Source organism: Rhagoletis pomonella, unplaced genomic scaffold (genome assembly GCF_013731165.1).
Source record: "Rhagoletis pomonella isolate Grant_MI unplaced genomic scaffold, Rhpom_1.0 Rhpom_scaffold_01432, whole genome shotgun sequence".
Classification (NCBI taxonomy): domain Eukaryota; kingdom Metazoa; phylum Arthropoda; class Insecta; order Diptera; family Tephritidae; genus Rhagoletis; species Rhagoletis pomonella.
Genome location: NW_023459986.1, coordinates 16,297 through 41,863, shown reverse-complemented (window position 1 = coordinate 41,863; position 25,567 = coordinate 16,297). Strand labels below are relative to the sequence as shown.

Here is a 25,567-nt window from a genome sequence, read left to right as displayed (position 1 = left end):
ATAAAAAAATAAATTAAAACAAAATATGTTTCTAGAAATTAAGTGAAATTAAAAATATATATTTTTTCTTTTTATTAAAGCAATAAATTATAAAAGTTAAAAGAAAATTAAATACATAAATATGTTTTAAAAAAATTTAAAAAAAAATCGCAACCATTGCGAATGTTTTAGCAGCGTGAGTAAAATGATAAACATATGTGACCTGGTCTACGGAAAGGGGGCTTAGGTGTCAAAAAATCAATTTTCACTTTTTGGTTGATTCGGATGGAAGATGAGATGCTTTTTCACGTGGTGAAAAGCAGAAAATCCTAACTTGCTTAGAAGTGTACTAAAAATGTAGAGAAAGAAGAGTAAAAACGAGTAAACGAAACGAGTTGCTTACTTTTAACAGCTTTTTCACAGAAAACTAGTTTTCGCACGTAAGCTCCCTTTTCGTAGACCAGGTCACATATATCTTTATTTAGAACAAGCTCTAGTGCTTTCTGTCCAAAGAGCTTTAAACCATGAAAGTTGGCAAGGAAGCTTTTTTTTTGTCAAACTACCTTTCCTACTGCCTTTCAACTTTTTCCTTTAAGACATGCTTGATAGATAACTGTTAAGTCATGTTAGATACTCAGTTGGCAACCAGATATTGGATCTATTCAAAAGATCTATATATGTGCATATGTACATTCTGTCTGCCAAAAGGATATCCAAATAGTGTGACCCTGTATAAAAGAGCCTACTGCTCCCCAGTACTTACAGCGCTGTGAGTTTACCCTTTCAGTTGCTCGAAGAAGTCTCAAAGAAAACCAACTGAGTCTGCAAAATGTTTCTGGCCCAACAAGGTTGAGTCCTCCTTCATTAGATCGTCAGTGACATCGATCACGCAGTGGTCTGCTACGCAAAACTTTATTGCTACGTTTTCGCGCTGCTAAGTGTTGAAGCTATAAAGGTGATTTTGAAACACTTCCAAGCTTACTTCTGATACCTCGATTTAAAAAATTTGTTGGTCATCTGCCATTTGCATTAGAAATTCTAATGCCGGGTTCGTAAAGTCGGCACCTATTCTGTCCTCTATCCTTGGCCAATCTTTGTATTTATGTACAAATTTGGGATCAAAGTGAGGAAATGCGTTTGACCAGCACGTTCAGTCTAAAATTTGAACCTGGAATTTCCTGCAAGGACAGATTTTTTTTTAGCATAGAGTCAGAAAACCCGTGTCATTCCTATCCTAGCATTTTAACCAAAAACCTGTATGTTAGTTGTTATTATGAAGACTACCGGCAGGTTTTTGCATTTGCAAGCCCTCTCTCCAGGTTGCTGCTGTTTGAACAAGATTGTGGAGTGAAATCCATTCGAAAATCGACTTTAGGACCTTGGTTAAACAAGTTCTCAAAGCAAACCTTTGCACTATACGAAAACGTTATTTTAGAGTTTTTCGTTTAGTTTTTGGACACCAGATAATCGAACGGCCAATTATCCGATATACATAGCTACTCTATTGACCTATGGGTTCACAATCCTAGTCCGACCAAAGAGTCTTCCACAGTCGCACATGGCTCCCTTCGGCTTCAAGCCTGACGGAAAACAAGCATTTTTCAAATCCCGTATTAAAGCTGATTCTAACACAAAACTAATTCCCTTACACATTTCTTACAGCTAGCGATCTTAAGCGATGCGTAGCCGGTGATAGCAAGTGCATTATAAAAAATATAAATACTGTGTTCGGCGAAAAAAATCAAGGAGACGAAAGTTTCGGTCTGAGCCAAACGGAACCATTCAAAATGGAAGACATAATTATTAAACAGGATCCGGCGAATCCGGTGGCAATTTATTTAGCATTAAAGAATCCCGTAGTATATGGCACTAAAAACATAAGAGCGAGGAAGGTTAAGTGAGTATGAAGTTTGTATGTGCATACCTACTTACATATGTATTTTTTATGCTGCAGGGGATTTGGCAAAACCCCAGATGGTCGCCATGAATTGCTTTTGCACGCGCCCTACATCTCAATGATATCCGATTATGAAATTGATGGCAAAGTGCTGATTTTGCCCATAAAAGGTCAAGGCAAGAGTAATATCACGTTGGGTAAGTTCACTTACAAAATTTATTGCTCATGGGTGTATGACTTTTCTTTCTATTTGTTTCTACCAATTTTTCAGTTGAACCACTAATGAAAATGATCATAGATGCCACCGCGCGCATCGAAGATGGTAAAACTTATTTGAATATAAAAGATTTACACGTAGAATGTAAGCCGAAACGATTGGCAATGCATTTCGAAAATCTTTTCAATGGCGATAAGGCGTTGGGGGAAAATCTAAACAGCTTTCTAAATGAAAATTGGAAAGAAATTTATAATGAAATGAAGAGACCTTGGTATGATGCAATTGGCAAGCAGATGAAAGAGGGTGCAACGAAAATATTCAACACCACACCCTACGATGAAATCTTTGAAATATTGTAGAGTTTACTACGCAAATTATTGTTATCTAGTATTTATATGCATGTAGTTATAAATTGTTTCACTTTGATAATAATGATGAGCCAGTGATTGATCTTTATACTGAGGCAATTAGAATTTTTATTGCTAACTATATATAATTGAACTTTTATTAAAAAATAGGTATGTATGTATAAACGTTTTCACGGAGAACGACTCGTATCTTGAGTAGCCCTGTTGGAAAATTGTCTGTTACAGATATCCCGTAAGCACAAAATATTTTGTCTATAATATTTCAATATTAGAAGTATTCACACTCAGTAGGGGATTTAGGAAGGGCCTAGTACAACATGAAACTAGATTTCTGACAGTTCCTAAACCGTCAATTTTTTTAGCCGTTATTTCCGTACTTCATGCTCTTATCTATTAACAGCTCTACTATTTTTCATGTGATTCTAAAAATCAAACATATTTTAAAAAGAGGATTTAGAGAATTTATAAATGAACGAAATAAGTTGTCCCTTTCAAGACTGCGTCATTTTTATCTTAAACATTGGCACTGTTATGAAGTCAAAATAACGGCCAAAAATATTCGATTTGTTGAGTAATTTTTCTTAGCCATAACTAAAATTTTGATTTAGCTTATTTTTTTGCTTGTTTAGCATCTTCCACTAAAGAATTCTGCATTAAATTTACATGCACGGAGAAAAGGTTTTTACTGAAAGTTGGATTCAAATACCATAAAAAATAAATTAGGTATTTTTTTTCTTTTTAAAATACAATTTAAAAATTACAATAAAAAATCGTTGTAAAAAACTAATAAATTAACCATTGCTCCTGTTTTAGCGCCGCGAGCAAAATTACAACTCATTCCTTTCACGGAGGATGAATTAATTTATTAAATGATTTTGAAGAAAAAATTTCCATGATTTGAACAAACGTTTTCTTATTTATTTTACAGCAAATTTCACGAAAGCCATTAAATAATTTTAATTTTTGAATCTTATATGAAAAATTACAGAAAAAATAAATAAATAATTTTCCATTTAAATTGCTCGTGAAACCGACTATCTTGTTTATTTTCGAATTATATTTTCTTAGATCTTCTTGATAATAAGAATTGGTTTTCTTAGTTCAAAAACAAGTTTAGTTTTTCTTGTTGTCAGTGTGAGACTTTAGCCCAAAATACAATAGCGCAGTGGCAGTTTTGCGAAAGCAGCTGTTTTTTAGAAAGTGTGCTGTCCAATGAAGCGACACACAATGCATATGTAAATGGCTAGCTGCCCATTTTAGCAGTAACAGCTGATTTTAAAAACTGTCACTGCCACTGGGCTATTGTAAGTAGTTTGGGCTTTTAACAAGTATTTCGTCCAGAAGTGGTTTGAATATAGTGATGGGCTCGTTGCAGTCCGTTAAGAAAAAATGTATCAGCTCGGAAGCATTCTCTGTGAGTGCGTTTGACGTCGAAAAACATTGCACCCTTTTTCGCCAATTCACGTCCGCCTTCCCGCACTACTTCTTAGTACAGATTATTCTTGTCTTATTATTTTAGAGCTCTTTACAACGATAAATATACTTTTTCTAATTTAATGTAAGGCAAAATTTTTCCATGAAGTCACGCATAGCCACGCATGCCGGCTATAACTTTCTCACCAGACATGTCGGCTTTATCCTTCCACTAATTGCAAAATAAATAAACATATGTATGTAGTTGTAAAAAGTACATTATAATTAAATCAGTATAATTAAATATATATACGTAATGATGTAAGTATATATACATATATACATATATGTACGTACATATGTATGTACGTATTTTAAAAATGTTTTTTTTTTCACTTCACAAAACCGGCCGCTGACGGATGCCATTTCCCATGTAACTTGATCGCATATACAGATGGAAACAGGTATATATGTAATTACATTAGGATGTACCACAATATATGTAGGTAAAATTTTTTTTAGTAATTCGATAAGCATAACTACTTAATGTTTTCCTTTTGGTCTAAATATATTACAAAGATAGTTCTATGATCCATTTGAACTCACGCGACATCTAAATCGATCCTAGTACAAAGAACCTCCCGTTGGTAAAACTGTCGATTCGAACGGCAACCACTCACTAAAACACCCATCTCCCTGTGCAATTTTTGTCCACGGAGCCCTCATGCAGTAGCAAAAAGACTATTTACTGTGACTTGCGTTCCCACCTGCATTAATACCAAAGTACTCCTGATAGGAAAAGACCAAGGGCTGCCGGGAAACTTTCACTCCAAAAATCCATCACACCCGGATGAGCTTATTGCACAGAATCGCAGAGTCAACCAAATAACCAGCGGACCATTATAAAGCCACCCACCGATACCGAAGTACAACTTCTCCGTCGTCTGGCCACTTCGTGAAAGTGAAACAATCTTAGATTTCTACATCGGATCGTATAAAAAAGGTTGCTAAGCGGAAACGATTGATGGAGAATGCTATATAAATGAAAACACTGAAGTGGTGGGTTCAGGACCCTTTGGTAAAAGTCGCAGTGCAAATAACGGAATAACCCAGTTTCAACCCAATCACGTGTAGCCTCTGGCGAGTTACAGGGGAGCGCACATCTTATTGCCTGTAACGATAAAGGATTCCTGGAGCGGCACAAGACAGCGATCGATAAAATAGCCCAACTCTAACCGAGAGCAGAACGGAAGTTAATCCTGAAGGTCTATAAATCCATCACTAAAGTTCTAATTAACTTAGCGGTAGTCGTTGAAAACCGAAAGGCCTTTCTTTATACCATTCAATTCACGGCTTTGTCATAACCACTTCGGGAATAGTTAAGGACTATTTCAAAATCACTTCGCGACTATTTTCGAACTACCCCGATATAGTCCAAATTGTCCTGAAGGGTTACTGAAAAAGTGAAAGAACTGTTCCAAATCTTCCTGAAATAGTCATGAACTATCCCGAAATAATCCAAAGCCAGGCCCGAAATTAACCCGAACTAGTCCCGAAATCGTACTGAAATAGTTAGTCGTAAACTAGTCCCAAGTTGGTCCTGAAATAGCTCCGAAATAGTCCTTATCAGGTCCCGAACTAGTCCCCAAAAGGTCTTGAAACAGTCCTGAACAGGCCCGAAACGGTCGAAAAAGACGTGAATTTGTCTTGAAATATTCCCGAAAGGTTCGCTTATCAGTTCCAAAATGGTCCTCATCTAGTCGCGAACTACTCAAAAAATGGTCCTGAATAGGTTGCGAAACGGTCCCGAAATAGACCGGAACAAATCGCGAAATGATTCAGAACTAGTCCCCAAATGATCCTGAAATAGGAATTACAGATTTTCTGTTGGGTTGCGCAAGAAGCTGTTACAAATTTCCAGCAGGGTTAAATATTACCCATCTCGAGAGTGAAGTTGTTTATATACACTTCAAAAAAAAACCAACAGTAGTCGATTTTAGCTGTTTTCATGGCATTTCAAAACGCAAGTTTTTATGTCACCAAAATCCTTTCCAGGTAAATTTTCAAATCGGTTTAGGTAATTACTAATTTTTATTTTGCCAACCACCCTTTTTCATTATCTGGATCACCTTAATACTCATAGAAACATACATGTTTGTTTACATAGCAAATATCTTATTTAATTACTTTCGTAAGCTTACGACTAAAAAATATAAAAAGGTAATGTATCATAAACACCAGCAAAAAATTATTGCGGATACATAGTTGATATTTACTTACATACATATATACACGCCGTATCATAACTATAAGCGCACCACATGCCGCATGCCATGAGGTCCCGAGTTGCTTAACTGACTTTTCAAAAAAAGTTAAGGTGTAGCTTAAAATACATTACTAGAATGGAAACGGTCCGTGGCACGAGCTTTTAGTATTCTTTTACTATTTATAATATGTAGCTTCACGTAGGCAAGAGAACTTTTTAGTAAAAGACAGAGCTGGGTCGTAATGATTCCTTTAGGAATTAAATTACTCCCAATTACAGATTACAAGGAATTGTAATTAGGAATCAATTCCTTCAGTTCACAGCAAAGGAATCGATTACTTTTTCAATTCCCTGAAGTAATTTCAAATGTAATTGGTTTTTTCTTTAATTCCATTACAAGGAATTTCATATTGTAATTGAAATCAATTACGTGCTAGTAATGTAATTTTTTTTTTCAATTCCTTTGAAAGGAATTGAAAATGTAATTGATTTTTTTTTCAATTCCATTACCTGGAATTGCAAGAGTACTTTAGTTTTTCAATTCCTCAAAGGAATTGTAAAAGTAATCGAGAAACTGAAAGTTCATTCACGAATGTACAATACGGAATTTTTGTTGTGGTCAAAGATTAAAATCGAAAGCACACATTGGACATCTTCTATGTATGTATATCTTCTATATCTATATATATAAAAATGTTGTGTTCGTATGTCACGGTCGTCAAAACTCGAGAACGGCTGAACCGATTTGAATATTTTTTTTTGTTTTATACAGAACCAATGATATCGCAAAAAATTTGAGGGTTGCCACATATTTGAAAATTTTTAAACCCAATTATATTGATAAAATAAATGAATTATTACAGTATGGGTATCAAATTAAAGAGGTTTAAGAAAGATGACTGATCGAAATATTTTTGGGGAGGATTGCCACCTAATTTAAAATTTTAACTCAGTTAAGTTGATTAAGTAAATGAAATATTGCAATGTGGGTATAAAATTAAAGAGTTTTAAGAAGGCTTACAGCCGAAAATATGTATGATTAAGGTTGCCACCTGTTTCAAAGTTTAACTAAATTACACTGATAAAATAAATTAAATATTACAATATTGGTATCAAATTAAAGACGGTTAAGAAAGATAACTGCTGGAAATATTTTTGAGGAGTGTTGCCACCTATTTAAAATTTTAACTCAGTCAAATTGATAAAATAAATGAAATATTGCAATGTGGGTATTAAACTTTAAAGTTTTACGAAAGCTTACAGCCGAAAATATTTTTGAGGAGGGTTGTTACCTGTTTGAAAATTTAACTAAATTTAATTGATAAAATAAATGACTTATTACAATACAGGAATCAAATTAAAGAGGTTTAAAAAACATGACTGCTGGAAATATTTTTGAGGAGGATTGCCACCTAGTTGAAAATTTTAGTTCAGTTAGATTGATAAATAAATGAAATATTGCAATATGGGTATCAAACTTTACTTTTTTAAGAAGGCTTACAATCGAAAATATGTTTGAGGAGGGTTACCACCTGTTTGAAAATCTGACTCAATTTAATTGATAAAATAAACGATATATTACAATATACATAAGTATAAAATTAAAGAGGTTTAAGAAAGATGACTGTAGGAAACATTTTTGAGGAGGGTTGTCATCTGTTTGAAAATTTAACTTAAGTTAATTGATAAAAGAAAACTTATTATATCGGTATCAATTTAAAGAGGTTTAAGAAATATGACTGTTGGAGACATTCTTGAAGAGCGTTTCAACCTATTTAAAAGTTTAACTCTGTTAAATTGATAAAATAAATGCAATATTGCAATGTGGGTATCAAATTAAATAAGTTTCAGAAAGATAATCGTTGGTAATATTTTTGAGGAGGGTCAACGGTGTATTCGCCTTTCTAAATGCTTTTTCTAGCAGCGGCAATTCCTTCAATTTCTTTAAGTCGTTAAAGAAAGGATCGGCAAGGTACAAGTTTACCTCTCGGTCAATGGATAAAACATCCGTAGTTTGCTCGGAAAAAGATACAATATACTGAAATAAGAAGCATATATACATAATTTATTTTTTGCTACCAAAACTATTTTGTTCGTCGCCAAAGTCGTAGAAAGAGCCTATTCTTGACAGAATCAGGTCCTCGGCAGCATCACAGTCAACTACATGGTTGTCTGCAACGTAGTCAATTACAAGTTTTTTAACTTCATCTACAGATTTCCTAGTCGAGCTTTGCGAACAGAAAAAAACGGCTTTCAAAATATATATTAGTATAGACTAGCCAATATCTGCTTGCTTTGCGGCTTAAAACACTATTAACGATGAAAATCGATGGATATATAAACAAGTTTGCAAGGGTTAAGTGAAACTGCAATAATTTTTTGTATGAAATACTAGCAGGAAATAATGTTACTCATACGCCATATCGTACATGACCGTTTGATCATGTTTAAGTTTGAATTTTTTTCATTCGCAATGCAAACTTAAAATGAAAATAACTTGACTAAATGACCTTATCTAAAAAAAACGGTGTACAGGTCTGTAACATACTACCCAAAATTAATTTTGCGTGTCTCGGCGTTTTTTGTGTAATTTTAGCGTCATTACAGTGTTATCATCAAAATTTAGCCATAGCAATGCAATTTGTTTATAAAACTCTTATGTGGTAGGATCTCCAGTCTGACAGGGTTCGTAATTCAAGCGGAGTCTATCCTCATTTGTAACGCAGGATACCAGTAAGAGTACTTCAAAGGCTCCAGAAGGCACGCCATTTTGGGTGGAATTAAGGGTACCATAATATACACAATTAAGTCAGTGCATTTTTATAGATACGCAGGGATTAGTCCAAGAGAACAGCAGTGCCCAAGGTAGCAACAGTCCGGGCGGGTTATGCGTGCTTCGACATTTACGGGTCTCATCTGCCGCGAAGCGCGTTCGCGGTATGATCTGGAAAATTTATCCGTTACTGACTGAACAGATACAGTTTAAGTTATTCAGTTTTCTTAAAGTTCAATTAGTAAAACTACTTAGGTATAAGTTATTTATTCAAGGCAGTTAGCAACCAAGAAATTTATCAAAGCTATTGCAATTCAACAGTAAAAAAAATTTTTTTTTTTAGAAATTTTTCAATTACTTTTTAAATTACTTTGAGGAATGGAATTCAAAAAAAATCAATTACACTTTCAATTCCTTTCAAAGGAATTGGAAAAAAAAAATTACATTTTCAATTCCTTTCAAAGGAATTGAAAAAAAAAATTACATTACTAGCACGTAATTTATTCCAATTACAATATGAAATTCCTTGTAATGGAATTAAAGAAAAAAACAATTCCATTTGAAATTACTTCAAGTAATTGAAAAAGTAATCGATTCCTTTGCTGTAAACTGGAGGAATTGATTCCTAATTACAATTACTGAGGAATGTAATTGTAATTGTAATGTAATTGCATTTACCCAGCTCTGGTAAAAGACAGCATTTATTTTTTATAGATTCCTTTTTTATTCATATTACAAAAAAAAAAAATATTTTGATAGGCTCCTCTGGCCCTCATGGCCTCATATTAACAAATTCAACAATACATATTTTAGTATTTAATTCTGGTTATTTTTTTATATAATTTTAAATTTTTTTATTATTATTATTTATTGAATCTACCTTTCTTTAGAGCATAACTGCAACTTTGCGAATTTTAATATATCCACTTAACTTACTTCCTATAGTTTGGATGTCTATTTTCTTAACTGGCCCAAAGAGTATTACAACTGCGCTGGCAAGTCATTCCTACGTAATCTTGAATGCCGTGCTAATTGAACTCAGTGCACTAAAAGCTTTAACGCATATATCGCCTTCCGCTAAAACCAAGACCTACCAAGAATGAGATCTGTGGTTTTGTAAGTGTAAGGACTACCCTCTACCGCCCACTGTCCACCCTCGACCCGAAAGATCTTGCAATACGCATGTCCTGCTTTTCGCCCAGCGCTAGCTGAACTGACATTAGGGTCATCTATCCAAGAGGGTACCACAGGCGATCAATGGCACTCCCAGCCGCTCCTTATTCGGTGATAACGTTTCGAGGGTAGCTTTCCTAGTAATTCGTCAGCCACATACTTCTCCGTAATGTCGTTCTGACCAGGAACCCTAATGAGCCCAATACAGAAGTACTCCGCCGCGACTGAAAGAGACTTAATTAGAGCCAGCGCCAGGGTTGCCACTTTGGTAAATTGTTACCAAATTGGTAGAAAAAATTTGGGTTGGTAATAAGGAAAGTTTTGTTTCCTTTTGGTAGATTTTTGTTAAAGTATTTTGTTTGAAAAACAAATAAAACTTTTCGTTCTCGCTTTATTTTTCGTAGTTATTTTTATGTTATAATTTTCTTCCCACAAGTGTAGCCTACACATTGCTTGTAATACTAAAATTCAATTTTGGCGATGGCCAGATTAATCAAATGAATAGCGTTCATCGAATAATTTTTTTTCAGAAAGCGGTTAAATCGAGTCGAGTTTTTTGGTCTGATTAATCGAATCATTAATCGATTCATCACGAAAATAATTAAATTATAACAAATTCAAACATGGCCACTCAACATTTCCTCCATATCAGAATTCGTATTACATCTCGCTTCAAAGTTATACCAAAATGGGAACTCAGCTTATGAATAAAACAACTCTGCTAGTTTCTGAAGTCACTTTACTGATTTCAAAGCAAACAGATCACTATCTATGCACATAAATTTGGAAAATTAAACGCGTGCTCAAAATGGCTCTTGTAAGCTTTGCTAAAGCAGTTTGATCGGGGCTTTGGGATAGTGATGTGCTGAGCCAATACTTTTAAGTATTGATCGATATTCGGTACCGATTTAAAAAGTATTCAATTCTCTGGATACTCGGTATCGAAACATTTAGGTTTCGAATAAAAACCCACATAGGCCAAATATATGGAAAAACGATTCAGGGGAGACTCGCCTATCAAAACCCGAATGTAGAAGCCAATAGAGCATTTAATACTGATTCAAATGAAAAATATATATATGTCGGATCGAGGCCATTATGCAGAGAAACTCTTACTTGTTTGAAGCATTTTTGTTCCAGCTGAATCCGACGATATCATTTTTATAGGCCTGGGGCAGATTCTGTAAACAATTAGCGACAATTTTAGAATCGGTATAGGTTTTGTTGCGTATGATATGACATATTTTTGCGTCAAGAAGTGCGATATCGATCCAAAAATTGTCGCTAACTGGTTACAGAATCTCCCCCTGAAAGGCTTCTTCATCCGTCAAAGCATTTTTCTTGAACCTTGGATCGACTAAGGTTAAAGGTATGCGACAGAATCGCCTAGGTGTGTGGATGCCTTAAAACTTATAAAGTAATATTTCTCTGTTTTACGATAATTTCAAGTGTTTTGGCCGATATCATACAAATTAGTAATAAAAGTTTTTTCTAAACTTGAAATGCATATAATGGCGAAGGCTTAATGTAAAGAATCGGTATCGACAATTCAGCACATCACTACTTTGGGACAATTGAACACTCATATTTAGTAATGGCGTCAGCTATACTGAACCCACGATTTAAAATAATATAAATAAAAATAAAATACATTTTGCAGATCCTACAGCTCTTGCTTCAACAATGCGGTTTTTGGGAAATGAAATGGCGGACGAAGATGAAAGTGGAAGATAAACATCAAAGGAATCTTTGGAAGATGATGGTGAATAATGAATAGACCCTTCATAAATCGTTAATAGATTGGCGCTTACACAAATGTTAGTATTTGGCCGAGCTTCTCCTCCGACTTGTGGCGTGCGCCTTGATGTTGTCACACAAAGCGGAGGGACCTACAGTTTTACGCCGACTCCGAACAGCATAAATCATTAGTTCATAACAAAAGGCGAAAGCGGAATGGTGATATATTCCCTCAAAAGAACCCAAAGTTGTTATTCGAATTTCCAAGTCTTAGACTTGAAACGAAACACTGTTGAAGCTTGGGAAGAAATGAAGGCTGTTTATGCAAAACTTTACCCTTTACTTAACTTAAAAAATAAAAATAATCGAAAAAAATTGATCAATCGATTAATATTGTGTAAGTAATTGCCTTGCAATTAATCATTTGGTACAGCAATCGAGTCATAAATTATTTTAACATCCATAGTTTCTGTATTTGCCTACAATAGCTCCAGTTGAAGTTTTTCAAATGATGAAGTTTCGTTGTTGCCTTTAGTTTCATCATTTTCGCTGTTGGTTGAAGGAAACCGAGAAGATACCATTACTATGATCTCAAAAATCATGTCATTAGTTAAACAAAAAGTTCCTTAATACAAAATTTTAATTTTAATTGAAATAACTCGATAAATAGAACAAATGTTTAGTTTTTATTCAAATAACAAAACGAAAAGTTATTGGTAGATATTTTCCAGATTCGGTAGAATTTTTTCAAGTGGATAGTAAATTTTTTTTTTCGTCAGGGACAATCCAGCCCAGCGCACTTATGGCCCTGATATTCGCATGGCTATAAGAATAAATGCTCAGCTTTCTAACAGTCATCGCACTCCGAGCAGCGAACCCCTTCATCATTAGTACCAGCCATTGCTGCCTGAAATACACTACATACAGCATTTCAGAAGCCTAAATTTAGTTTTGATGGAAAGCGCTCACCAGAAGACTCCTCTGCCAACACTGCGGTGCAGTTTCAATACATCCGTGAAAAAGTTCACTGCTCCCCTCTTCGGAACTTCCAACCCATCCAATCCTACCTTGCGCAAAAGTGGGCAGTGGATCAAAGGATCCATTGGGTGGTGCCGTAATCAATGCGATCAGGAAAGAAATCGAATTCCTCCAGAACTCCAGAATGTCCAGACCTCACAATTGGGTGCAAGGCGGTTTCTGCCGACCTTCCATAGGCCATCTCGAGAAATTCGGTAACTTGTTTAAATTTTTGCTCGCTAACCTTAATTCGCCAGTTTGCTAGCCATTTGGCCACAACTTCCATATGATTACCTAGGAACGCAGTTGCTTGCAGGGGATACTTGTAGTGGCTTTTTACCGCGTTGTCATCGGCAAATGTGCACATAGTCAGGCGGTCGTTTGTGGGAAATATCCGGGGTGTATAATACATACAGCGTAGGGCTAAAAGCACTACCTTGTGGTACTCCCATGAACGAACGAATAAAGATCACCCAGCATAGCGTGCGAGAAAAAAGTTATTTTTTTGCAGTGACGTCATTTTTTCGCCGCCATGGGAATGAAACGGAATGAAACCTGTGTGTGAATGAAAGAACCGATTAAAAATTACGTCATCAACTATTATTTTTTTTCTCAAATGCTATTACAAATACACGGTTGCCGTGCTGGGTGATCTTGTTAGTTGGATCATGGTGGTACTCCAGCTATAATTGCATGGGCTTCAGAGATGGTGGTGCTATATCAAAATGCAAGCTTTCGATCAAACAGATAGGAATTTAGCAGTGTATGGATGCTTTTTCATGTATATTTAAGACTCGATAAAATACCTGTTCGACGTCCAGGTGCAGCGCAATATTCCCTCTTTTCAAACACTGATCGAATTTCGGACGTGATGTTATTTACCTGTTCGATGATTCCATGTTTTGCACTGAGGTGGTATTATGCTATGGGCTTGCAGATGTGGGTAAATGCGCTGATAAGAAATCTTTCGAATAATTTTCACATGCACGGAGGCAGACTGAAAGGCCTGTTTATAGTAGTATGGCTGCGTTTTGTTCTTGCCGGGCTTTGATATCAATACAATAGTTTACTTTACCCTTGTCGAGGAAATAACAATGTTTTTTGATTGCATTAACTTGCATACAGAGCCAAATTAAAGCCCAACTTTTTAGCTCAATAATCATTTTTGGATGTTGATTGGTTTAAGTTGCGTCTTAATTCCTTTTGAAATTTCTTCAGATTCAAGTTTCAGCGGTTCATATTGCGACACCTGGCGTACCGGTGGTAGTGTAGTTAAAGTCATTATCTGCCGCGTTTGGCCTGAAAACATTTTGTAGATGGGCAGCATAGGTGTTTGCTTTTTCTGCGCCACTCTAAACCCCTTTCTGTCTCCATTGGCGCACATAGATTTTGGTTTGCTTTCATGATTCAATCATAGGTTTGTTCCACAAGCTGCTCGTAGTCACTTCGAGTTACACATACGCCTTCTACAAGTAAGTTTTAGAGTAATATACACTAACAGTTTGAACCATGATAAAAACATTACAAGGTAAATTCATTCTCTCAATTCGTCGGCCATGATTTTGTTCTGACGTTTGCCAACATTTTAAAATCATATAAAATTGAAAATAAAAAAATTAAATTGTTCACAATTGTTGTTGTTTGAGATTGAAAATGAGAATGTGTGTGTGAGTTTGAGTTTTGATTTTAAAATTATATTGTTGGCAAACGTCAGACTGCCTCTCAATGGTTTTACCTTGTTATGTTTTTATCATGGTTTGAACTTCGCTCGAGTTTTTCTACAAGCAGCTTGTGGAACAAACCTAATGCAAGGACGGATAAATATTGACATTTGTATCAATCGACTGCCGTGTAAGGTTGCATTTGAGAAGGAAAGATAAGCGGGTAACAATTTTATCTCCTTTTGAGAAAAGGTAGTAGGAAAATTAGTCTGGCAGTGCTGAAATACGTTTTTATATACAAATTGAATTCCACTGATACAATAGACAGTGAACTAACTTTTTTATGGTATATTAAGCATGCTGTATAGATATTAAAAATGAAGTAGATGAAGAATGCGAGAATTTTAGTCACATAAAAATCTGGCCAAAGAAAAATCTTATCGACAAATATTCCCAAATAATCAAAATAAACCATGGTTTCATTAAAATTGCAGTATATAGTAAACAAAGTTAATTGAATTCAATGAAATCCTTTATTCGAATGGACTATATAAAGAAATATACAAATAGTAAAGATGCAACTGATATAATGTATATAAATTAATTCTTTAAAAGTTATATTTGTGGTATTTAAAAATTACATGTTCAATGTCTTAAATTTAATGACATTTGGTTTTTTTTAAATGTAAATTTTTGGTAATGTTTTCTACTATTTTCTCCAATCAGTCTTGTTAATCATTATATTGGTTCCATTTAAAAGTTAAATCTTCAGTATTGTAATTTAATTATGTTTGGTTTTTTACCTGAACCAGCGAATGTGAACGGACACACAAAGTGATCCTGACCTGGACCAGAAAAAAAAAAATTTTAATATTACAATTTCACTTTTTTGGGGTAGTATACTTGCTTGTAAGTATGCAACGGACCACATAAATCGCTACAGCTGTAGATCCGAGTGGACTGCACCAGCCAAACGTGGACGGGCACAGAGATCCTAGCACGCAAAACTTACTTGCAACGGCTGCACTTGCTGTATAACGCTACTTTTTGAATAACTCCGATACTTTGCAAAGAAATATGTAAATTATTGTCTTAAATCAAAATATTTCCGTTAATGTTGATTTTTTTGGCATATTTAGTTGAATTTGGGCAATAAGGAAATCAGTTTCCACGAAACAATCAATAAAAATATAGGCAGTGTTGCCTGTTGAACTTTTCATATGAAAACAATATTTCTTCTTGTATTTTAGTAGTACTTGCGCTTATAATTATGACACGGGGTGTATATATGTTCATATGTAAGTAAGTACATATAACTGCTACAAACGCGTAGATAATTGCTTGTCTCATATAAAAACAAAGCGAAATGTTATTGATTTCCTTAGTTCAATTTTAATCGTTAATGCCTATCCATATCAAAGCGGATAGCGTTGATCTATTTACTAATACCGGAATCAAATCAAGAAAGTGTCAGGACAAAATACATATATAACTTTAAAACAGCAAAACTAATTCAGCAAGCTACATATAGTAAAACTGTAAAATGTATATTCGCTACGCGCTTTTGCCTTTGCTTATTTGTTCCGTTTGGCGAATTAGCAATGCGGATTTTCGTAAGTTGTCAAACCGAGTGGAATTTTAAGTGAAAAGTTATAAAAGTTATAAAAAAAAAATTTTATTTGAAATGAATATGTATGTATTTTGTGTTACATGCAATAACGACACAACCCAAAATTCAAAAGAAAAAAATCCTAACTACTGCTAAGTGTATGATGTCTCCAATCCTTATCTAATCCATGTCGAATCTTTACTGAAGTGAAGAATTACTTAAGTAAGCGTTAAGGACTAATTGCGTAAGTAATACGGATTAGACAAGGTTTAGGATATGTGGCACTTAACAGTAGTAAGGACTTGTGTTGAATTTTTAGTTTTGAAGGACCAACGATATATAAGTTGTATTTAAATTAAATCAGCCTTGAGTTTCAGCTGCAAAATAATTCGCCGGCATTTTTTCCATCCGCCCGCACGGTATACATAGAAAGGAAAATTTAAAATAACACTCATGATAAATAAGGCTGAATATCCAGAAATCCGTTTGGATTGTGTTGTGCTTTTGTCCATTGATATTAACATTGCACAATATGGCGGTTTATCTAATATACTATATATAAATAACTGCTTTTGGTAAAATTACGTTAAGTTTATAATCATTAACTCCGTGAACCAAAAAGCTTGAGAAGAATCCGAAAAACAGTTATGGAGACTTTGTGTTAAAATCACATCAATCATTTACTGGACGAAATTGGAAAATTTTAATAACTCTATTTACATAAATAGGGGAAATCTATGTAGATTGTTTGAGATAAAACATCCGGTATGGGTTTAATACAAGTTTAGGGTGTAATTTTTACCCAAATTCGCCATAACGATTTTTTTCTGATTCTTCTCAAGCTCTTTGGCACATGGAGTCAAAGGTTATTAACTTTACGTAATTTTGCCAAAAGCATTGTAAGGACACAACGTTCCGCTTTTCAACGAACATAACCTTATCAAATTCCGTTGAAAATTGTCCAACTTATGACTGGTATTTGGAACTAAATCCCGATTTTCAGTTTTCTAATCATAGCTTAAGATTTTGGTGGCGTATTTAAAATTCTATTTAAAGTTCTGTTCTACCACCTCTACTAGATATAACATGAAAAGTATGTGGAACCATTTTTTTGCAGCACCGTGTTATTGAATTGTAAATTCGGGCATTGAGTAACGTACTTTGCTATTGAATTGCCGCCAGGAAATCGAAGTTCAACGAAACTAAAAGTTCCCAAACTATGTAGGGATTCATATAAAAAAATGGCAACGTATGGAAAGCGACCAAAATATGGCCACACTAGGAGAAATAAAATGGCACTGGCTTACTGGAAACGAGGTTGACTGCACTGTCACCATTGCGCTGGCTCACAAATTTATTACGATAATATACATAAGTATTCCGATCAGAGAGAAATCGGAACTAGGCATACCATGGACTGATACTGATATCAATAGGTATCAAATGAAATAGCTTGACCATTAGAACATAGGGTTTAAATGAGTGTAACCAGAAAAAACAGAAATTGGAATGTCGTAACTTCGATCCAGGGATGTTAACTCTATTAAAGCTAATTCCCCCAATGTCCTCAAAACATTCCCCTATTTCCAATGGTATTCGCTCAAGCTAACTTTTAATATTTAAGGCACTTCATTCTCATTTTTACTAAAAAAAAAACAACAACAAATATCATTAATTATAATGAAGTAATAAGGACAGCCTTTTTAATAATATATAAAACTGACACTTCTGAGTATAGTTCATAAAGCATATCTATCTATGAATGTACTAACCTATATCGGGCATAGATGAAATCTTTATAATTGTCTACAAGTCGCACGGAGATCAAAAGAGGTTTTATTTTAGTTTTGTTGTAAGTAAAATTGCTTCCAATGTATCTATGCCAAGCCCATTTCTGATTGCAGTGGTTTTTAATTAATTTCAGAAAAATTGTCTATGTATGTGTATGTAAATTGCTAAATACTCACTCTGATTAGACTGCTCAAAACTTTGCCAGAGGTCAGCTTGGCGGAGTGAAAAATCATAGTGTCAAATATGAACGTCAAATGAAAAGAGTCGTTTTGCACGGTTGCAATTTCTTTACTATCCTCACAGTTATTACAAGTTATATTGTTCTAATAAAAATCATTTGTATATTTCCCGATACCCCAGTGAAATTCATTTTCCACAAAAATCGGGGAAATCTCCCCTTCTTGGCATCACTGCGCCGATCACATGTCAAGCCTTATTGAAGTTGGAGGTCGACCAGTATCTAGTATCCGTACGGTAGCCACTAGAATAGACGCATCTCTCGGGGTATGCTTTTCCACATAGCATTTAGGCGAGGGACCAGCTGGCATAAGTCCAGTCACTTAGCCAGAGGTAAGAGCCATAGGATTTTACCAGTCGCTACGAGCTCGCTGGGTGTAGACATGTTTTTGGTTATAGGCAAAAGTCAGGAGGACCACACGGAAACCAGCAATCTGATGCACAAATCATTTCGATTTTATCGACAACTACATAAATACCATAGGAGGCCGCTGTGGTGTAGTGGTAAGCAATGCGCACTTCCACGCCGCAGCGCCTGGGTTCAAGCCCGGGCCAAAGCAACATCGCAAAAAAATTTTGAAAAAAGGTTTTTTCTTAACAGTTGCAGCGGTCGCGCCTCGGCAGGCAATGGCAATCCTCCGAGTGTATTTTTGCCGTAACTTCTTTTTCTTGCTTCTCATAAAAATACAATCGCCGTTCGGAGTCGGCGTAAAACTGTAGGTCTCTCCACTTTGTGTGAAAATATCAAGGCGCACACCACAAATCGGAGGAGAAGCTCAGCCAAACACTAACATATGTGTAACCGCCAATCTATTATTATTACATAAATACCTATTTCATAAGCGCGTTTAGTCCTCCATACTAATTTTAATCATAGATAAATAAATAAATATATACACTTCAAAGAAACACTGCTACTCATAAACTACTAAAAAATAATACTCACTCTTTCATTTTATTATTTACAGCCGACGATCCGAAGCCATGTAAATTTGGAGATGACGAATGTTTACTGAAAGCTGTAAATTTTTATTTGGGTGACAAAAATCAAGGTATAAAAGATCATAAAGAATTATAAAATTTAAAACTTCGAAGAACTCGAAACTTCAACTAAACGGCCAAAACTTGGATGAAATATTTGGCGAGTTTCGAACTTTTCAGTTAGTAATTCATGTTTAAGGAAACTTGAAAATATCAATATCAAGATTTTCGAGGTTTTCAAAGGTTTTTCAGTGTATACTTAATAATCTACGTATGTACATTAGGGTGGCTCAAAACGAAAAATAACAAATTTTAGGAATTTTCTTGCTGCCACCCCGCAGAATTATAGAAAAAAAAATGAAAATTATAGAAAAAAAAAATGAAGAAATGAAAAAAATGAAAGCCGTACCTTTTTGTAATTTGTTAACATTTAATTGTGCCGCCGAGGATTTGAAATTTTACATGGAGAAAATAAATTTTTTCAGAGATTATTCTTACTGTTACTTTTTAATGACTATTTACTAGGTTTTACTTTTGGAGTTTTATTGGTTGCTCTGAAAATAACCGTTACTTCGTGAGTTTTATATTTTGCTGAAAAATAAAAGTTATTTCGTTTTTTATGTTTTCCCTAGTAAATAAAATTTATTTTTAAAATTTCCCTTTTTGCTTAGAAAATAAAACTTAATTTTTGCCTTTTTATTTTTTGCGTCGAAAGCAAAAGTAGTTTCTGGTGTTTTCCTTAGGGGGCGGTAGTGAACTGAAAATAGTCAAATAAATATCATGAAAACTAAATATGTGACAATATTGAGGTTAAGGACTAATACTAAGATTAAGACAAAACTTAAGGTAAATCCAAAGACAAAGACGATTACGATTACGACAGCGTAGCCGTAAACGACAACGAACACGAAGAGGGTTACATAGACGAACACGAAGGAGAACATGCAGACGAAGGATATCACGAAGACGAACACGAAGGCGGAAACGAAGACGTATATGAAGACAAAACGAACACGGAGACGAAGGTAAAGACAAATAAAAAGACGATGACGAACACGAAGACGAAGGCGAATACGAATATGGCAACGAAAGCGTAAGACGTACAATACGAAAACGAATACGAAGAGGAATACGATGACCAAGACTAAAAGGAAGAATGAGACGGAAACGAAGATGACGATTTAAAAGCTAAATATGAACACGAACGTACACGGAGGCGTATGCGACGACGAATACGAACACGTAGACCAATACGAATGGCGACTGTTATTACAATTACAATCACGATTACCATCATCATTATCATTTACTTTTGCATTACCAATAACATTACCAAACATATTACCATTACCAAAAAGTTTACCATTACCATTTCCATTGTCATAACCTTTACCGTTGTCGTTACTTATATCAATACCATTACCAATACGGGAGTGCAATGGGGTATAGTCATTGCGCTGGGTATGCAGTTATAGTTGCATGGCTATACTCAATCCCGACTCTTGCGTCCTCGTTCGCGCACTCTGGGCAACGTGAGCAACCCATGTGCGAGATGCGGTAACCAATCCGAGTGGAGCCTTGGGTCACGGCAGAAAGAGAGGGAGCTTCGGTGGGGCCACTCTGACTTATTCGGTTTAAGGGCTCACTGAAGTCTGCAGCGTCTGTTCACCAGTAGGTGCGGCTGCAAGCGGGTGTCTGCTTGGAGCAAGCGGCTCGCTATATAAACGTGTATTTGGTTGCGAAACCACCCCCGTCCCAGCAATGGGTTGTGCGCTGGGCTTGGGACCCGCCACGTAAAAACCACTTCCAGTGAAGAAGCCAGGCAAAGCCTCGGATGATACCCCCCCTTATGATGACGACCACGGCAAACGTTTAAAGGACTACGATTTGAGGGCATGCACCTGGAATATCCGGACCCTTAATGGGGAAGGTGCCTCTGCCCGGCTGGTGGATGTCCTCGTAAGGACAAAAGCTGACATCATCGCCATCCGAGAAATGCGTTGGACGGGGCAAGGCAAACAATGTCTGGGGCCTTGCGACGTCTACTACAGCTGCCATGTAAAGGAGCGCAAATTCGGAGTTGGATTTGTGGTGGGAGAGAGACTCCGTCGCCGAGTACTGTCGTTCACCCCGGTGGACGAGCGTCTAGCCACAATCCGCATCAAAGCGAGATTCTTCAACATCTCGCTCATCTGCGCCCATGCCCCGACGGAAGAGAAGGATGAGGCATCCAAGGATCTCTTCTATGAGCGCTTGGAGCGCACGTACGAGCGCTGCCCCCGTGATGATATCAAAATTGTGCTTGGCGACTTCAATCCCAGTGTGGGCAAAGAAGGGATCTCTGGAACCACCGTCGGAAAATTCAGCCTCCACGACGAAACGTCCGACAACGGATTGAGGCTGATCGACTTCACCGGGGCCCGAAACATGGTAGAATGCAGTACTAGGTTCAAGCATAAAAAGATCCATCAAGCTACCTGGCTGTCTCCGGATCGAAAAAACGAGAAACCAAATCGATCATGTTGTGATAGACGGAAGGCACGCTTCCAGTGTTTTAGACGTACGCACACTCCGAGGCCCAAACATCGACTCGGACCACTATCTTGTTGCCGCCAAGATACGCACCCGCCTCTGTGCAGCAAAAAATCTGCGCCCAAATATGCAAGGAAAGCTTAACGTCGAAAAGCTGCAATCACAACAGACAGCCAGCGCTTTCGCTACTCGACTCTCACACCTGCTCTCAGAGAGCACTCTTCAACAAACCGACATATGCGAGCAGTGGAACCACATTTCCCGCTCATTAAGTACCGCCGTCGAAGAAGTAGTCGGATTTCAGCGAGCCCGTTAGAACAACTGGTACGATGAGGAGTGTCAGGAAGCTGCAGAGAAAAAAGATGCCGCCTACAGGGCCACGCTGCGATCGGGCGCAACGCGCGCTATGTGGGACCGCTATAGGGATCTGAAGAGGGAAGCGAGACGTATTTGCCGCAACAAGAAGAGAGAGGCAGAAATACGTGAGTGCGAAAAGCTTGAAATGCTGGCCGACAGGAGGAATGCCTGAAAATTTTACCAGAGAGTTAGGCGACTTACGGAAGGTTTAAAGACCGGGGCGCACTCGTGTAAGAATAATAATGGCGACCTAGTAACTGATGTCCAGAGCGTACTTAAATTATGGAGGGAACACTTCTCCGCCCTACTAAATGGTAGCAGCACGGAAAGGTGTGGAAAGGAGAACCCGAGCCCGCAGTCGATGATGACGGAGTCGACGTTCCACCGCCTGACTATGACGAGGTACGTATAGCAATAACGCGGCTGAAAAACAACAAAGCCGCTGGAGCTGACAGCCTGCCAGCTGAGCTATTCAAGTACGGCGGCGAGGAGTTGATAAGGTGCATGCATCAACTCTTGTGCAGAATATGGTCAGATGAACGCATGCCCGACGACTGGAATTTAAGTGTGCTCTGCCCAATCCACAAGAAAGGTGACCCCGCCATTCGCGCCAACTACCGCGTAATCAGCCTTCTAAGCATAGGTTACAAGGTCTTATCGAGCGTATTGTATGAAAGACTAAAGCCCACCGTCAATGAAGTGATTGGGCCTTATCAGTGTGGCTTTAGACCTGGCAAATCCACCATAGACCAGGTATTCACAATACGCCAAATCTTGGAAAAGACCCGCGAGAAAAGGATCGACACTCACCACCTATATTTCTGCCTTTTCCAAGTTGGATAGGGAAGCAAAGCGCATGGGTCTGGTGGTAAACGAGGACAAGACGAAGTATCTCCTGTCATCAAACAAACAGTCAGCACATTCGCGCCTTGGCACCCACGTCACTGTTGACAGTTACAATTTCGAGAAAGTAGAGAATTTCGTTTACTTGGGAACCAGCATTAACACCGATAATAATGTCAGCATTGAAATCCAACGTAGAATCACTCTTGCCAACAAGTGCTACTTTGGACTGAGTAGGCAATTCAGGAGTAAAGTCCTCTCTCGACGTACGAAAACCACGCTCTATAAGTCACTCATCATGCCCGTGCTGGTATATGGCGCAGAAGCATGGACAATGACAACATCCGATGAGGCGGCTCTTGGGGTGTTTGAGAGAAAGATTTTGCGGAAGATTTACGGTCCTTTACGCGTTGGCGACGGCGAGTACCGCAGACGATGGAACGATGAGCTGTATGAGCTTTACAACGATATGGACATAGTGCAGCGAATTAAAATACAGCGGCTCCGCTGGCTTGGTCATGTCGTTCGAATGGACACCGACGCTCCACCTCTGAAAGTATTCAACTCGGAACCCGCTGGTGGTAGCAGAGGAAGAGGGAGGCCCCCACTGCGATGGAAAGATCAGGTGGAGAAGGACTTGGCGTTTCCAATTGGCGTCAGTTGGCACAGAGGAGAAACGACTGGCGTGCTTTGCTGAACTCGGCCAAAATCGCTTAGGCGGTTAAAGCGCCAAAAAAGAAGAAGATTACCAATACCATTATCATTAACATTACTATTAGCATTACCATTACCATTAAAATAACCATTACCCATGTCATTACCATTAGCACAGCTATTATCATTAACCATGCCATTGCCTTTACCATTACCATTTCCATTACAACCATCATCATTCCCTTAATTTTTATCTTTATATTTATTGTATCTTTAGCATTCGCACGACAAAAAAATACACACACACATTAAGTTTTATTTTCTAAGCAAATAATAAATCTCATTCCCCGGTGCAAAATGTGTTTGATGTTTCACTCGACCCTGTCAAAGCTTCGAAGGGCGGACAATGTGCCTTTTTTGCCTTAAAAGAATGTGTTATTTTAAGAAATGAATATAGAATTTTCTCACCGTTTGCCTTTATTTTAGAATTGAGCACAAAAAGTAACGAAATCAACGTTAATCGTTTAAAAAATAGTTGTTTTTAACGCTTTAATTTGTATGATAAATACAATAAAAAATACGAGTCTCCTTATTTTCGACTTAGTTCAGTTCTGGGGGTTGACTAGAAGAAAATTTCGTCCACCCTAATGTACTACATACTCAACTTTTGGCATTATTTAAAAAGGTGACTCAGCAATTAATTTGCTTAAAATTGATCCACTCGATGCTGGCACATTTACACTCAAGCAAGGAGCGGACAATCCTGTGAATATTGACTTAACATTTATCAAAAACAAAATCACCGGCGTTGCCCATGCTCAGGCATACAAAGTTAGGTAAGGAATTTAGAACAAATTAAGTTTACATTTATCTATAAAACATATTTACATAGCACTACAAAACTTAAACATTTATATACACTATGCGCGTATAGCATAGGAGAGTTCTACGTGCAATTCTAAGCAAATTTTCCGAAAAATTTTGACTTTGCCAAATTGCGAAAATAGGTTCGATTAAAATATTCACTGTTGCGCCCTATGGTGGAAGTTTTAAGAAAAATATGCAAAAAATGGATTCCTCATACCAAAATATCTCTTATAGCATGTTTTTATACAAACTTTAAACACTTTTTTACGACACTACAGCAAAATGCTAAGAAACCTATTTTCGCAATTTCGCAAAATCCAAATTGGATTTAGACCCATGGTTTCTTCGGCAAATTTGCTTAGAATTACACGTAGGCTCATCCTATGCCAAACGCACATAGTCGAGGAAATCTCCCATACAATTTGATCCGCCCTAATATACATATTTATGTACGTATTTTTTTCTTTTTATCTCTCCAGAGGCTTTGGCAAAGATTTAGCCAAGAAACATGAGCTGCGTTTCAAAGTGCCCGTAGCTAGCTTGATCGGTGACTACAAGATTCAAGGACGCGTTTTAATTTTACCAATAAGTGGTTCGGGCAAAAATAATATTACCATGTGTAAGTAGAAATTAGTTTATTTGTGTTCAATTAAAATTTAGATTTACTAATCTCTGCTTGTGCATGAATTCTTCTATTATTTCAGTGAATGCGGATTTCGTACTCCAGTGGGTGGGTGTGCCCGTGGAAAAGGATGGAGCAACCTATATGAAAACGGACAAATTTAGGGCAATCGTTAAGCCCAATAAAGTGATTTTCGATTTCCAAAATCTTTTCAACGGCGACAAAGCGCTGGGTGATAATATGAATTTGTTTTTAAATGAAAATTGGAAAGAAATCTATCAGGAAGTTGAAGCAACATTTTCGAAAGAAATATCTCGATTGATGGGAAATGTTGTCGATGCAGTTTTCTCTAAAACGCCATATAATAAATTATTTACGGAATAAATACAAAATAAATAAAAAAACAAAGCAAATATTTCAAGGACAAATAAGAGTGTGTAGTAATTAACTTATCTTATTTATAAGAAAGCAAAATTTCAAATTTTGTCCGTGCTTTCAATAGACAAATTTCTCATGATCTCCACAGAATTAGTGAAAACATGATTTATTTTAATCGTTGTGAAATTTCACAGG

At 36.7% G+C, this 25,567-nt stretch overlaps 1 protein-coding gene across 3 annotated transcripts; it reads left to right on the top strand.

Annotated features, from left to right (window-relative positions):
• Positions 1-479: 479 nt before the first annotated feature.
• LOC118752363 (protein takeout-like) lies at positions 480-25,418 on the top strand. Of its 3 annotated transcripts, XM_036487240.1 has the most exons (7): positions 480-1,876; positions 1,934-2,073; positions 2,148-2,198; positions 19,107-19,190; positions 24,191-24,341; positions 24,852-24,991; positions 25,077-25,418. In XM_036487240.1, exons 1-7 carry the CDS (start codon positions 1,767-1,769, stop codon positions 25,376-25,378), a joined length of 978 nt encoding a protein of 325 aa, XP_036343133.1. In that variant the 5' UTR covers positions 480-1,766; the 3' UTR covers positions 25,379-25,418. The 3 variants fall into 3 exon arrangements, with proteins under 3 accessions (XP_036343133.1, XP_036343134.1, XP_036343135.1); XM_036487241.1 differs by lacking the exon at positions 2,148-2,198; XM_036487242.1 differs by lacking the exons at positions 480-1,876; positions 1,934-2,073; positions 2,148-2,198 and adding an exon at positions 15,854-16,114.
• The last annotated feature ends 149 nt before the right edge of the window (positions 25,419-25,567 follow it).